We start from the raw sequence: 16,347 nt of genomic DNA, 5'->3' as shown, positions 1-16,347 counted from the left end.
GAGGCCGCTCAGTTACTGTGTGATTAAGAATTAATTATGTGTTTCTTAATTCATGCTAGTAAGTCCCGTTCAGGGAGGGTCTGTGACTGCTGCTTTAGCTGCACACCCCCCAGCCCTGCCCCCACATTCACGCGCATACGTTGAGTGGATGCGGAGGGGGGTCCTCGACAGGTGACAGAGCTTTGGCGGTGGGGAGGAAGAGCTGGGGGGTGTTTCGTTGATTTGATTGATTCGGCAGCTTTTTTTTCTGGAGCGCTCGGTGGGTGTTGGGGACACAGCCAGGGGTCGAATAGGTGGGTATTGTCCCCACGGAGGTCACCGTCAAGGTTGAATCGGTGGAACCCACAAATGAAACGACGGGTGGGAGAGAAGCCGTTTGTGGGGGGCGGGAGGGGCCGCTTGGGTGGCCGGGGTAAGTGAGAAAGGGGTTCCCCCACTGCCTTTTCCCAAGGCCGAGGTGGGCAGTCAATTCTGGTCTGTCTGCCGCCCTCCCTTCTCCCCGCCTTTCTTCTCTCACTTCTTCCTTCTTCCCTCCCTCTCTTCTCCCCCCCCCCCCCCCTCCTTTCCTTCTTCCAGACCTGAGGCACCCAGCCACATCTATTTGCCAGAGACCCTGCAGGGTACCGGTGATCAAAAGAGCAAATTATTCCAGAATCAAAGCAACACAGCAGCCACGATAGCACCCGGGCCAGGCGCATGGCTACGTTATTGACGTGTGTTCTCTGCACGCATCATTGTCTGCAAAAACTTTCTGAGCACCCGCTGTGTGTGAGGCACCGCGCTAGACCGTGGAATTGCGCGGCAGTGAGCAAAACTGGCCCCAGAGCCCTTGGTTCTCTAATCCTCACTGCGGCGCTCGGAGGTAGAGAAGGCAAATGAGGCCTGCCATGTGTCCCAAACCCCGACTGGATACACCCGTGAAGGCAGATTGTGTCTGGGGGCTCCGTTGTGGCATTTGAACAACATTGTAGGTACTGAAGGAATGGTTGGTAAGCAAACAGTGAGTGAGTGAATGAATGAATATGAAGACACCTGCTGGGGCTGGGGCCCAGAGAGTCCAGCTGTTGGTCCTGGGCAGGTGCGTCTCCAGCCTCACAGAGGCTGGGTGGGGCCAGGGGTTGGGAAACGGGCTGGCCCCAGGCAGGGAGGCAGGCCCTGGCAGAGGGCAGTCTCTGATGGTATCAGAGACTCTGGAACCAGTTGGAGCCCATTAATCAGAGGCTCCGCCCATTCCTTTGCCCTCATTCTGCACGCTCAGGGGCGTTCTCGGAAACTTCAGCCTTGGGTTCTGCTGACCCCCAAGCCTGGAGCAAGGAAACCAAGGATAAGCCTGTTACTGTTACCTCCCACAACAACGACAGCCGCAGCAGGCCCTTGCTATTTATTGAGCTAGGACCACATCCCTGGCAATGTAGTCTTTCAGTGCCTGGCCTCACACGTTCCCCTCCAACAGCCCCCACAGTAGCATTAATTATGCTCCCCCACTTTACTGATGCAGGAAAGGGAAACCCAGAGACATTACGTCACGCAGCCAGGGAGCAGGGACGCTCCCTCTTAATCATTGCCACCCGTCTAGTCCTCTTGTCTCTTAAGGCAGGGCGTAAAAGCAAACTCTGGAGTCCCCCAGAGCTGTGAGACCTCAGGGAAGTCACTCCACCTCTCTGAGATCCAGTTTTCTCGTTGCCAGAGAAAGAACTAGAAAGCCACACGTTGGGGGGATGGGGAGGCGGAGCAGGGGGCATGCGAGGATTAAAAGCAATGTCTACAAAACCATGCTGTCAACAGGTGAGAAAGTGACAGTCCTAACGCCTTCCATCCAGAATGTTCCAGGCACAAGACATTCTTCTGCCAAGTGTTTTCACGTATGTGACTGGTGATCCGTGTAAACCTGTTTTGAGGTCCAGTCAACAGGAAATATTTCCTGAATGGGGAGGACACAGCCCCTGTTCTGAGAGCCAGGTTTAGTGGGAGAGCGAGACAGTTCCAGAACTGGCGGACAAACGTTAGGACAGAGGGACACAGCACAGCGGGAGGCCACCTGACCCTGCCTTGGGGAATTGGGAAGGCTTTATCGGAAAGTGATGCCCAGGTGACAGGTGGAGGTGTAGTTGGCCTGGCCAAGAGGGGTAAGTGGGGACAAGGGATGTTCCAGGCAGTAGGGACGGCACGTGCAAACTTCTGGAGGTTAAGGGGTAAGAGAAAGTATGGCTCATTTGGAAGAACTGGGTCATCCCTCACACCTAGATGATAAAGTTGAAGGTGGAGAGAGGTGAGTCATGGAGGGAGTTTATAAGTCAAGTTTAACAGTTTGCATTTTATTTATGGGAGTCACAGATGTGTTTTAAATGGAGGGTTTAGAGTTTGGGAAACTGGTTGGTTTAGCATCTCTGGCCACGCTTCATACACCCTAAGGGCTGGTGTTTGAAGGCAGAGGGAATGTAGGATTTGTTTGGGATTTTGCCCGTATTCAGTATCCATGGCCCCATTTTCCCTATGACCCCCTAGCTGCCCTTCTCCAGCTGGTTATGATCTCAGTGGGGTGGTCAGTCAAGGAGCTCCCCCTCCTCTGGCCAAGGGTGGGTGTGGTCCCGGCAACATCTCCAGAATTTGATGAATCTTGGGCCTGGACAGAACAGCTACAAAGTTGCCCAAAAGCTGCCTCCTGAAGAGACTGTCCATTCAAGGCTCAGAGCTGTTGTGGTTTCTGGTTTTCCTTGTCTTCCGCAATTCTTTTGATTAATGAGTTCGCCATAATAAATGACTGAATGATAACTAATTTAATGAGTAATTACATACACACATAGTTATATTTGTGGTAAAAGTTCACCAAATTCATTTCCTGTTGCTTGCTACCAAAGAACCCTAGCTAATATACCAATGGTGATGGTTTTGCTGGATTGAAGAAATAGAAAGCTAGCTTAAGCAAAAAAAAAAAAAAAAAAAAAAACAACCAAAGAGGAAAAACGCATTGGCTAGGTACCGGGGTATCTCAAAATGGAAAGATGAGTTGCTTGGGAAGGCCGAGATTCAAGGCAGGTCTGGAGGATTTAGCTTCAAGGCAGACTCCCCGTGGCCTCAGTCTTGTCTGTTTGTGGTGGCGAGACGGCTGACGTATCTTAAACATCGAGACAATATCCCCAGATCTTAGGGAACTGACAATGGCGTGACACAATCTTGGTGATTCCCAGGCTTTGCGTTCGCTCCAAGTTTCAAATTCCCAAGAAAATCTGATTGGCCCAGTTTGGGATAGGCGTCTACTCCGGTAGGGGGTGTGGGGGGGGTGGGGGGTGGGGACAGGGCTCATGATTCAGACACACCAAGTGTGTCGTCATTGTGAGCTAGGTGGCCATGCCAGACATGTGTTTGACTTGTCTGTTGGTGGGCATCAGACACCTTGGCGTGGAAAACAAGGACATGGAAAACGATGGAACCAGACCAGTTCCACTCATGCCAAACCAGTTTTCCAAGGGTCCTCATGGTGGCTTTTGAGCTGGTTTGCCATCACCCAAGGAGAGCCATGGGCTTCCCTAGAATCAGAAGGACGCCTGCCTTGGGACACCTGCCTGGTGCCCAGGACCTAGGCTCCTAGAGGGTGGCCTTGTACCAGGTAAATCATTTCCCTATACCCACCACTGCGCTCTGTAGGTTTTTTTTTTTATTGAGGTGTAGTTGATACACAATATTATATTAGTTTTAGGGGTACAGCATAGTGATTTGTCAATTACGTATGTTCCACAATGCTCACCACGGTAAGTATAGTTACCATCTGTCACAACGCAAGGTCATTACAATATTATTGACCGTACTCCCTGTGGTGTACTTTTCAGCCCTGTGACTTATTTATTTTGCAGCTGGAAGCTTGTATCTCTTTACATAATCTGCCTACCCCTCACCCCCTCCCCTCTGGCAACACCCAGATCCTTCTCTGTATTTATGAATTTGTTCTTTTTGTTTGTTTGTTTGTTCGTTTGTTTTGTTTTTAAGATTCCACATAAAAGTGAAATTGCACAGCATTTATCTTTCTCTGTCTTATTAGCATGATACTCTCTAGGTTCATCCATTTGTCAAAAATGGCAAGATTTTATGCTATTTTACAGCTGAGTAGTATTCCGATGTATGTATAGACCACATCTTCTTTATAGGTTTTAAAGATTTTGGGGGTGCCTGGGTGGCTCAGTCGGTTAAGTGTCCAACTTCAGCTCAGGTCATGATCTCACAGTGGGTGGGTTCGAGTCCTGCGTCAAGCTCTGGGCTGACAGCTCAGAGCCTGGAGCCTGCTTCGGATTCTGTGTCTCCCTCTCTTCCAAATTAGCGTTTTTGTGTTTTGGGGGGTAAACGCTCAGCAGCAAAATAACTGATCATGCGGTATTTCTATTTTTAATTTTTTGAGGGGCCTCCACGGCGGCTGCACAATTTGCTTTCCCACCCACAGTGCACAAGGGTTTCCCTTTCTCCACATCCTCCCCGACATTTGTTATTTCTTCTTCTTCCCTTGTTTAATACTCGCCATTCTGACTGGTGTGGGGTGATAGCTCATTGCTTTTGACTTGCGCCCTAGTCTTCAGGACGTTGAGAAATAACAGAGTGCCCTAGTTAACAGGGCACTGTTTCTTCACTTTCTAAGATGGGATTCAGGCAATGAAAGAGACCTTTACAACAGGAAGATTTTATTGGGGAGAGAAGGCTGCAAATGAGTGAGCAAGCAGGCTGACCTCACGTTTTTTTCTTTTCTTTTCTTTTCTTTTCTTTTCTTTTCTTTTCTTTTCTTTTTTATATGTTTTTTTATTTATTTTTGAGACAGAGAGAGACAGAGCATGAGCAGGGGAGGGCCAGAGAGAGAGGGAGAGACACAGAATCTGAAGCAGGCTCCAGGCTCCGAGCTGTCAGCACAGAGCCCGATGCGGGGCTTGAACCCACGGACCGTGAGATCATGACCTGAGCGGACGTCTGCCGCTCAACCGACTGAGTCATCCACGTGCCCCCCCCCTTTTTTAAATATATGTGAGAACACCTTTTTTCTGAGCTCGTGTGAGATACTCTCTGTGGCCCAGACATATCTGGGGGAAACTTTGAGGGGCGTTGAAGTCCTGTATCAGCAGTCAGGGACTCTGAATCCCTGGAATTCTGGTGCAAACGTTCTTGTCACCTTAATTGTACTCATAGACTAGTGAGACCTGGGGACCTCTGGGTCAAGGACACAAAGAGGTAGCAATAATGCAGATGTCAGAAATGCAGATATGGAAGGTTAGAGCATTGATTTTACCTCCTCCTAGTTAGTGGGTAGGGGGAGTATGGACCCAATCCCACATCACTTGGACCCAGAGTCCCAGGAACCGGTATTCTTTGGTTTCAAATGAAACAGCCCACTAAAAACAGCCTAACTAGAAAGGATCATATCTGATTATTTTTTGAAATGGAAGTCTGGAGGTAGATGGTTCTGGAATAGCTGAATTCAGCAACTCGACATTATCAAGCCCTTTGGCTCTGCCATTCATAGGGAAATGGTTCTCAAAACAGCGTCCAGGGACACTGTGGGGTCTCTAGAGCTTTCAGAGGTTCCTCGAGATGAAAATTATTTTCATAATAACATGAAGATTTTATCTGCCTTTTTCACTCTAATTATCTCACCAGGGTACCGTAGAATCTTCTAGGGGCTTTGTGATGAGTGATGACATCATCTCTCAGATGGCCAAGGGAATGTGTGCTGGTGTAGTCCTGCATTTTGAAAATTTCTCAGTTTCACTTTCTTTTTTTTTTTTTAATTTTTTTTCCAACGTTTTTTATTTATTTTTGGGACAGAGAGAGACAGAGCATGAACGGGGGAGGGGCAGAGAGAGAGGGAGACACAGAATCGGAAACAGGCTCCAGGCTCTGAGCCATCAGCCCAGACAGAGCCCGACATGGGGCTCGAACTCACGGACCGCGAGATCGTGACCTGGCTGAAGTCGGATGCTTAACCGACTGCGCCACCCAGGCGCCCCTCAGTTTCACTTTCTAATGTTTATTTTTTGACAGAGAGAGAGAGAGAGAGAGAGAGAGAGAGAGAGAGAGAATGAGCGGGGGAGGGGCAGAGAGAAAGGGAGACACAGAATCCGAAGCAGGCTCCAGGCTCTGAGCTGTCAGCACAGAACCCGACGCGGGGCTCGAACTCACGAACCGTGAGATCATGACCTGAGCTGAAGTCGGACGCTTACCTGACTGAGCCACCCAGGCGCCCCCCTCAGTTTCACTTTCTAATACAGCAAATCCTGATAAATGTAGCTCACATTAATGAAAAAAAAAAAAAGTAATAGATTCATTTGCATTCGTATCCCATTGGTCAGACCAAGTCACAAGGGCTCAGCGAGTTGCAAGGAAGGCTGGGAAATGTAGTCTTTAGTTGCGTCGCTGTGTCTAAACGTTGGGGATCTTATTTCTAGAAGGAAAAGGGGGAGAATGCATGCTGCAGGAAGTCAGTAGATAGACTTTGCCACATTCGTTGAATGAATGAGTGAATGAACTCAGAAAAACAGAGTGACGAATCTACTGATGACTGGTTGACTGCCAATATCAACTGCCCGATTGCCAGACTCTGGGTTCCTTAACTGCCTGAAAGAGGGCAGATGACCAATGGCTAAGGACTGAGGGTTTCCTCCTCTGCCTCCGCTTCTGACGACCCCCTCCCCATGTCCTGCTCTTTTCCAGTTCAGCAATGTCACCTTCTTCATCTTTGGGCCTCTCATGATGTTTCTGATGTACCCCTATGCCCAGAAACGCTCCCGCTGCATTTATATCACTTGGATCCTCTTTATGGTCATAGGTAGGTGGGGGTCTGTGACACTGGGGTGGCGGGGGTTGGGGGGACAGCCCTCTTGACCACCTACCTTTGTCTCTTGCTCCAGGCCTATTCTCCATGTATTTCCACATGACGCTTAGCCTCCTGGGCCAGCTGCTGGATGAGATTGCTATCCTGTGGCTGATGGCCAGTAGTTACAGCATATGGATGCCTCGCTGTTACTTCCCCACTTTCCTAGGAGAGAACAGGTGGGGCTGGGGCCGGTCCTCTGTGGGTACCATCAGAGCCCATCTGGGTTCCTTGGAATCCCTCCCCCGACCAGCCGGATCAGGGCTTTCTCCCAACCTTATCTGACTTAACTCCTCCTCTGGAAATCCTCCCCTGATCCTACCTGGATAGTTTGGTACCTTCTCCAGAATGTGTCTAAACCCACCAAACCCATACTTAAGCTTACCTGGGCCCCAGGGACCTCTCCCATGAGCCTATCACCTGGGCTCCCTGGAACTTTCCTTGGATCCTCCTGGACCCCTCTCTTGACCCGAGACCCCTCTGAATCTCTCTCCTGATGCTATTTGACCCACCTGAGGCTCCCTGGACCCCTCTTCTGATAGTGTCTGGGACCAACGTAATTCCTTCCTTAATCCTACCTGACTTCCCTGAACCCCTTGTCTGGCCTGGGCCCTGGCACCGTCTGCTGAGCTGACTAAGCCCTTTGAGCTGCCCTGAGACCCTCTCATCACCCTATCCACCCCCTTCAGACCCTGCCTCGACCCTTCTTGGGACCCTCTGCTGAGCCCACCTGGGAGCCTCAAGATCTTTTTCTGAGTTCAGTTGGGCTCCCTAGAACCCCTTCCCTTTGCTCATCTACCTCTGCCGCAAGATCTCCTGACCCTGCCTAACCACCCCCCCCCCCCACCCAGGACCCTTCCAGTCACCCTCCCACAGCTGAGTCCTTCTTCCCTCAGGCCCCGGTTCACCTGTCTGGTCCTCATCACCACGGTGGTCAGCACCTTCCTGTCCTTCCTGAGACCTGTGATCAACGCATACGTTCTCAACAGCATCGCTGTGCACATCCTCTACATCGTGTTCCAGGAGTATAAGAAGTGGGTAGTGGCCGCAGGCGCCTGCCCGGGGAGGTGGCTCCCATCACCCTCCAGGCACCCCCCACCTCTGCTTACTCATTGAGTCCCAGCCCCAGAGTGCTCATTGACTCCAGGCTCAAGGAGAGGATATGCTTTCCCCAAGATCATCTACTAACAAGGAGTACGGTTGGGATTGGAACCTAAGGCTGTCTGATAGCAGAACTTGTCCTTTGCATCATGAAAACCCCAAACATACGTACAAGCAGAGACTATTGCACCATAAACCTCCGTGTGCCCACTAACCAGCCTCGACAACTGTCAGCGTTTGCGTTATGCATTCCCCCAGATTCCATACACTGGCACCTATGAACTTTTCAGGATTTAACCCTCCTAATTAAGAGGGTTTTTTTTAAACCCATACTAGACCTTGACAGGATAGAGGTGTGGGGGGGGGGGACTCTCAAATGGGGCCATTTGAGGAGAGCTGAATAAAAGGCTTGTTTACAAAGGAGATGGCAGGTGTAGGAAAATGACCAGGGAATTTAGAACGCCTGTGCTAATAAGCGTGGGCTCCTATGACCATCAGGATACCTGGGTGGGGGTAATGGGAGGGAGTGATTACAAGAGTCTGGAAGGAGAGAGCCCTGTGGAGAGGGCCTCCTTAGCAAGAAATGTCACCTCCAGTTGCTGGTTGCAGCTAGCCTGAGTCAACCCCACATGGAGGAGGCCAGAGAAACAAATATTCTAACCGTACTCTCCCCGTATCCTTTGGTTTCTTGCTGGGGTGCTCCATTGGCCAACCCAGCTGGAAACCATTGGCTACTCCAACTGGAAACCATTGGCCAACTCAACTGGGAACCATTGGCTATCCAACTAGAAGCCATTAGCTAATCGAACTGGAAGCATTCAGTCCACACAACTCAGCATCCCACCTCCCTGGGGCATAGGGCAGACCGGAGAGCGTCAGGGAAGGATCTAGAGGGACAAATGTTAGATACGGCGTACACAGTGCTAACCAAGTTGACAATACCCAGATTGAAGTGATGTTGCCTCAGTTTCTCAAGATGTCTTCTTACAACTAGTCATGTTGAAAGTGGGATGCAAACAGTCTTTTAGGTTTTCTTTATATCATAGCAGTCTCTGCCTCCCTCCCCTGTCTTCCTGCCTCTGATTTGATAACAGAAAAGCTTCATCATTTTGTCCTGTAGAATATTCTAGATGTAGCTGTCTGCTTCCTGTGTGGTGTCTTTCATTGTGTTAGATATAGATATAGATATAGATATAGATATAGATATATGTAGATATAGATGATATAGATATAGAATAGATATAGATAGATATAGACACATATTTGGTATTTCCTGAAAATTAATATTTAGATCTGGATTTAGGTTTACATGTTTTTAGGCCAGAATGTGTCATGTGTGGTTCTGGGTGCTTCTTTTTCCATCCCATTACCCCCATAATGAGTGGTTATTCCACATCTAGTGCTATTAAGATTGATCAGGCCCATAATTCCTCCTGCAGTGATTATCTGGAGTTCCTCCATTAAGAAGGACTTTCACTCATCAACCTTGAAATACGCTTTGCACAGGAATGATAGGACTGATCATTGAGTGCTTCCCTTAACTGATCCATTTCTAGCGTAATGAGTTGGGGCCTTACCTGAGTAGGGACCCCGGAAAGTTTTTAAAAAGTATTATTATGAACCTGAGTAGGGACCCCGGAAAGTTTTTAAAAAGTATTATTATGAACGCACGGATGTTTACGTCCTAGAGGTGTTTCGATCCATTGCAATCACCTATTTTTAACTTTTTATTTTGAAGTGATTGCAGACTCCTGGCAAGTTTCAAAAATAGTACAGAGTTTTGTGTCTCCTTCCCCCAGCTCCCCCCAGCCTCTCCAACGGAGTGTCTCGTGTAACCATAGTACAGCCTCAAAAGGAGGAAATTGACGATGGCATTAACTAGACCTCAGACTCTGTTCAGATTTCGCCAGTGCTTCCTCACTGTTCTTTTTCTCGTGTGACGTTCAAACTGTCCCGTTTTAGACTAGGGGGCAGGGCCCGCACTGTAAACCATAAAGGAGTCATTGCCTCACCATATTCCCTCATATGCTCTTTCCTGAAGGACACGGAGTCAGCTTTGCTGCTGGGGAAACAGATTCTGAGCGTGAGTCGTCCCAAGAGACGTGGCCTCCAGGGAATTTACCCTCCCACATATGGACATGCACGTTCTCATAGCCACACGGACAGGAATTCTCCTGAACTGACTCACAGTTGTGCACACAGAGCCCCAAACTCACAAACAGGGAAGGGCTAGTTGATTAAGAAATCCGCAGTCCGCCAAGCCTGGCTCAGCCCCCAGCTCCACTTGCTGGCTGTGTAACCTTGGGTGCGGTTAGAGCGATACCTTAATCTCGCACACCTGCTCTCTCGTCTACAAAACGAGAATCATAGCATTGCTGTCAGGGCCGAGTTTTGATCTGAAGGACTTTTATTATTGTTTTTTAAGTCTATTTATGTTGTGTGTGAGAGGTAGAGAAAGAGCGTGCGTGCAGGAGAGCTCGGGAGGGGCAGAGAGAGGGAGAGAGAGAGAATCCCAGGCAGGATCTGCACTGTCAGCACAGGGCCCGATGTAGGGCTTGAACTCACGAACCGTGAGAGCATGACCCGGGATGAAATCAAGAGTCAGAAGCTTAACCAGCTGAGGCACCCAGGCGCCCCTGACCCGAAGGACTTTCAGAACTGTACCTGGCATCCTATAAGTGCTCAGCAAACGTTAACAACAAGCACAAATTGGGCCCCCTCCCCCTTGTACTCTTGGTCATTCCCTGCTCCCGGCCTCATCTCCTTGGATGGAGGAATTTCCCATCAGCCCCTGCAGGCTCTGCTATCCGAGCCAGGCTCTGATCTTCCTCCTTCTCTCCCTAGGACCAACAACAAGGAGCTTCGGCACATAATGGAGGTGTCTGTGGTGTTGTGGGCTTTCGCGCTGACCAGCTGGATCAGTGACCGTGTGCTTTGCAGTTTCTGGCAATGGATTAACTTCTTTTACCTGCACAGCATCTGGTAAGGACCTGCCCTGGCGGTACGGAGCCCCAGAACCAGAAAATCTCAAGATGCCAGAGCTTGGAGCAGGAGCCTGGGGGCAGAGAGGGGAGGCACGGATACTGGGAGTGCCTGTGTGTGTGTGTGTGTGTGTGTGTGTGTGTGGTGGGGGGGGGTGCTGGTTTCAGTCAAGGGTCAAGTCCAGAAGGTCCCTTTGGGAGGTCAGGACCCGTGAGAGGTCAGGACCCATGAGAAGTAAGGAGAGAAGCAAGGAGGGGGCATCGGGCTAGCTCGGGGACATCCTGTGCCCTCACCACCTCCTCCCTGCTCCCTACAGGCATGTGCTTATCAGCATCACCTTTCCTTATGGCATGGTTACCATGGCCTTGGTGGACGCCAGGTATGAGATGCCAGGTCACACCCTCAAAGTCCGCTACTGGCCTCGGGACACGTGGCCCGTGGGGCTCCCCTACGTGGAAGTCCGTGATGACAAGAACTGCTGATGTCTGCCAGCTTCTTGACCAGCCAACCACCCGCCAAGTCAAGTCCCCTGTGTCTTGAGGAAGGAGGACTGGATGGGGAGCCTGAGAGACACTCACGGTTCTTTCCTCCAGCTCCCTTTCCCCTTCCTCCTCGTCCTGCGAGGCCCCGCCCCAAGACAGGGGACCTCGCGACCCTTCCGTGCAGTAGTCTGATGACCTGGGGGAGCTGCCCGGCCTGGGTCCACTCCACGACCCGCCCTTATTCTCTTTCAGTTCCTCTTTTGTGTTCACTTTGTGAGGCTGGGTCCCCACGGGCTGCGATCACCCGGCATCCACTGCGAATGGCCTCAGGCGGGGGCTTGGTCCCCGGGCATCTCATAAATAGCGGTGGTCACTGCTGGACCTGTCCTCGGCCGTGCGATGAGCTCGCGGTTTGTGACTTCGAGCCCCGCGCCGGGCTCCGTGCTGACAGCTCGGAGCCTGTTTCCGATTCTGCGTCTCCCTCTCTCTCTGCCCCTCCCCGGCTCGTGCTCTGTCTCTCAAAAATAAATAAACATTTAAAAGAAATATAAAGAGCACCAGGCTCAGAGTCGGGCAGAGCTAAGCTTGAATCCTGCTCCGTGATTTCCTAGTTGTCTCATCTGGGGGAAGTGATTTTTCCTACCTTTGAAACGGAAGCATCTTGTCTGTAATATGAAAATGTGCTTTGCATCTGTTTTCCCGTTCGTTCATTCACCTCTTCGACAAATGCGCGTGGAGTTGGACAGATGCTTTATGTCTGACACTACCCATTGCTGATACGAGACAGCAAAGACATACGATGTCCCTGCTGTCACGCGGAGACACCTGTTGGACAAATACAAAGACACAGAAGGCATTTCCAGACACTAATAAGTGCTGCCACGGGGATAAAGCAGGTGATGTTTCAGAGAATCGTGAGGTGGGGAAGCAGCCCTTTCAAGTGGGTGCTCGGGGTGGGGGTGGGGGGGTGCGCTTTCCGGATGAACTTCCATGACCAGAGGAGACCAGCCATCCTGGAGAACTTGGCAAGGCCATGCTGGGGAGAGAGAATGGCAGGTGTGTAACTGCCAGGGTGTGGATGAACTGGAGGTTAGGAAATGGCAAGAAATTCGTAACCGGAGGGCCCGGGCTGGGTTTGGTACCCATGGGCCACTTGACATTCTTTGCAAAGGAAGATTGGCATCCAGGCCATCGCTCACTCCCAGAGGAGTAGAGGCTAGCCCATCGGGCCTCTGGCCTGCTGGAGAGCTGGGCTAGCCTCCGCTCTAATTGAAAGCCTCTACTCTACTCACGTTTATTGAGTACCGTGGGCAAGGACACACATCATCGAACCTGACCCCCCTCCCACAGCCCTTCAGATAGACACAAATATTCTTGCTTTATAGATGTGTCTCAGAGAGGGCAAGCAACTTGCCCAGGACCACACAGCCCGGATGTGAACCCGGTCTGTCCTTCCCCCAAAGTCCCTCGCCCCGCGGTTAGTCAGCTGGAGGATCGAACCGGGATCTCAGGCCCACTGCCTCCAGAGCCCTGTGGGATTTCTCGTTCTAGAAGCCTGAGGTTCTTCACCTCTGGTCCCAGGATGGATGGTGGTAGGAAGAGAGGGGCAGAGAGGGGAGGGTGTTTCTGCCAACTTGCAAAATTTTCTGCAAAATGTCGCCTCGGCGTTTTCGGTGGGGGAGAGGAGCTGTGCTCGCAAGAGAGTCTCTAGAGGGACGTTAGTTCAAAACTTTGAGTGGAGGTAAATCTGTTCCCGTCCCTCCCACCCAAGCCTCTGTCCCTAAGTACATGGCAACAGTGTGTCCCCAACCTCTACCTCCTGGCCCCTGCCGACCCCTCCTCACAGCCTCCTCTTGAGGCATAGAGGCAGCGGGCAGGTGGGAGGCCTGGATACTGGGCTCGTCTAACTTGAACTAGCTGTGTGATCTTGGCAAGTCCCGGGCACCATCAGGGAGGACTCTTTGTAGCAAAGGCTAAAGCGTTGCACTCCAGCTGGCTGAACTGACAAAAGGACAATCAGCATATAAACATTTGAGGTGAAGAAGCAACCTGCAGATACGGCCGGGTCCAGGCTTCCGAGTGACATCACCAGGGTCGGTCTCCCTCCACCCCTCTGGTCTACCTCATGGCGGGGGGGGGGGGGGGGGGGGAGGCGGCTTTCAGCAGTGCTAGGCTTCACATCCTTCCAAATTGAAAAGTACATACTGAAGCTCCAAGGGGACATGTTCAATGCCATTAGAGAAATGTAAATCAGGGGCGCCTGGGTGGCGCAGTTGGTTAAGCGTCCGACTTCAGCCAGGTCACGATCTCGCGGTCCGTGAGTTCGAGCCCCGCGTCGGGCTCTGGGCTGATGGCTCGGAGCCTGGAGCCTGTTTCTGATTCTGTGTCTCCCTCTCTCTCTGCCCCTCCCCTGTTCATGCTCTGTCTCTCTCTGTCCCAAAAAAAAAAAAAAAAAAAAAAGTTGAAAAAAAAAAAAAGAAATGTAAATCAAAGCCATGAGATACCATTTCGTATCTATGAAGTTGGTCATAAATAAATTAAAAAAAAAACAGAAAAATGAACGTGGAGAAAATGGGACACTTGCACATTGCTGATAGAAATGTAAATTGAGGGGCGCCTGGGTGGCTCAGTCGGTTAAGCGGCCAACTTCGGCTCAGGTCATGATCTTACGGTCTGTGAGTTCGAGCCCCGCGTCGGGCTTTGTGCTGACAGCTCAGAGCCTGGAGCCTGTTTCAGATTCTGTGTCTCCCTCTCTCTGACCCTCCCCCATTCATGCTCTGTCTCCCTCTGTCTCAAAAATAAATAAACGTTAAAAAAAAAGAAAAAAAGAAATGTAAATTGATGGGGCACTTGGGTGGCTCAGTCGGTGAAGCGTTCGACTTCGGCTCAGGTCACGATCTCACGGTTCATGGCTCAGGTCACGATGAGTCATGAGTTCGAGCCCGGCGTCAGGCTCTCTGCTGACAGCTCGGAGCCTGGAGCTGCTTCGGATTCTGTGTCCCCCTCGCTCTCGTGTCTATCGGGGGATGAACGGATAAACCAAATGTGGTGTGACCATACAATGGAATATTATTCTGCTATAAAAAGGGGTGAAGCACTGAACACACGATGCTCTGAGACAGAAGCCAGACACAAAAGCCCACGCGGTTTGTGATTTCACTGATATGAAATGTCCAGAACAGGCAAAGCCACAGACACAGGAAGCGGATGCGTGGGTGCCAGGAGCTGAGAGGAGGGAACGGGGAGTGACAGCTAATGGGGATGAGTTTCCTTTTGGGGTAAAGAGTATGTTTTGGAACTAGCTATGGATGGTGGTCGCAATGCCACTGAATTGTATATATTCTTTAACATCATTAACGGTTAGTTTCATGTTATGTGAGTTTCTCCACAACTAAAATTTGCGAGCGGCTCCCAGAGCCGCTCTCAGCCGGTCTCCGGTCATGCCCGACCCCACTAAACCAGTGCCAGGAGCCAGAGAGGCACAGTCCTTTGATTGGCTGGGTTGGGACCTGGGCTTCCTCTTGCCAGGAGGGAGCCCCCCTCTAACTGGCATCTGAGAGGGGCAGGCGGGGGCGAGTGGGGATTGGGGGTTGAGGTTCCCCCTCAAGTCGTATGCCCTGTCATGGGTTGGCATTCTCCCGGAAGGGCTGCCATTTAAAAATTCACACAGGCTCATATTGGCTCTGGCTCAGGGATTGTTTCACAGTGAAAATAGCAGATGTCCCCTGTGCTGCCCTTTCCCGGGGAAATACTTTGTTGCACCTATTCTGGGTCTGCTCTCATACCATTCACGGCTCCCCATCGCCTCTGGGATACGGGACACAGGCTTCAATGTGATATAGAAGACCCGCTCCGAGTTGAAGTTCATCTAAGATGGGACTCCAACTGGCCACTGGGCTGTGCTCCAGCTTGGTCATGTTCAGTATGCTGGCTGTGTGTGCATTTGTGGCTGGCAAGAAACTGGTGGGTACAGGGAACATGCTGGAGATCAGAAAGAGGATTCCCCCCAAATTGTGAAGGGCTGAGCTGTCTATTAGGTGAAAGGTAGGCCAGTAAATAAAGGCCAAGCCCTCCCCTTGGGAGCAAATAAACGAGACCACTAGGCGGCAATAGGCACCTAACGTTCAGCAGCAGAGGGCAAACTGGATTCCCTAGGTTCAAAATGTTACTTTCTAGCTGTGGGACTCGGGCCACTTGAAGCCTCTCTGTGGCTCAATTTCATTGTTTGCAACACCGAGATAACATGTATCAATCATGCATTTTGCCAATAGCTCAAGTTACTATTTGCTTTATGTCTTTCTTTAAATCTACTCCCTTTTCTCCCCGCTGTGTTCAAATAGGAAACATTGTTACCACTTTAAGAAGTCATTTGCCCTAGATAAAAACAACCAGAAAACTTGATACAGTAACAACGAAAAAGTGTGATTAACTACAGCTCAGTGATTCTTAACCCAGTCTGCACATTAGAATCCGCAGTTGAACTTAAAAAAAAAAAAAAAGTGTGTGTTTGTGTGTGGGGGGAGGTGGGGAGGGTGTCTTAAGTCCAGACTCATGATACCAGAGTCTCTGAAGGTGGGATTTTTTTAAGGCTGCTGGCACTGGCATTTTTAAAAGACCCTCAGAAGATTTCAATGTCCAGACACCAGAGAGGATCGTCTGTCCTGGGATCTGAACTCTAGGACTGTCCTCTTGTCATTAAGGTAGGTGAGTGAGTGATAGAGAGGAGCTTAAAGACACCTGAGCACCAAGCCAAGGCTTTCTTGAAGGGATTGGAAAGACTGAAGACAAATGAAGAGGAACTAACCTTCTCATTGTGTGATTCAGTATTATTTCAGGTCGTGCGACAAATATTTTTTGAACGCCCTCTTTGTGGCCGGCACTGTGCCCAGGATATGTCAGTGAATAAGACAAAGATCCCTGCTCTCTTGGAGCTTTCAT

At 50.4% G+C, this 16,347-nt stretch overlaps 1 protein-coding gene across 6 annotated transcripts in view; it reads left to right on the top strand.

The window, feature by feature from the left end:
- The window catches only part of ACER1 (alkaline ceramidase 1), a 46,341-nt gene extending 34,404 nt beyond the window's left edge, over window positions 1-11,937 (top strand). For 5 of the 6 annotated variants that reach the window (XM_047849051.1, XM_047849049.1, XM_047849050.1 and 2 more), the window contains 5 exons: window positions 6,685-6,799; window positions 6,882-7,023; window positions 7,741-7,878; window positions 10,790-10,927; window positions 11,244-11,937. In XM_047849051.1, coding sequence (XP_047705007.1) covers window positions 6,721-6,799; window positions 6,882-7,023; window positions 7,741-7,878; window positions 10,790-10,927; window positions 11,244-11,409 — 663 coding nt within the window. In that variant the 5' untranslated portion in view covers window positions 6,685-6,720 and the 3' untranslated portion in view covers window positions 11,410-11,937. Of the gene's footprint in view, window positions 1-1,002; window positions 1,079-6,684; window positions 6,800-6,881; window positions 7,024-7,740; window positions 7,879-10,789; window positions 10,928-11,243 lie in introns of those variants that run through there. The other variant, XM_047849048.1, reaches the window with a different exon arrangement.
- The last annotated feature ends 4,410 nt before the right edge of the window (window positions 11,938-16,347 follow it).

Source organism: Prionailurus viverrinus, chromosome A2 (assembly GCF_022837055.1).
Source record: "Prionailurus viverrinus isolate Anna chromosome A2, UM_Priviv_1.0, whole genome shotgun sequence".
NCBI classification, from domain to species: Eukaryota; Metazoa; Chordata; class Mammalia; order Carnivora; family Felidae; genus Prionailurus; species Prionailurus viverrinus.
The sequence above is the reverse complement of the archived record's forward strand: the minus strand, read 5'-3'. Positions and strand labels throughout refer to the sequence as shown.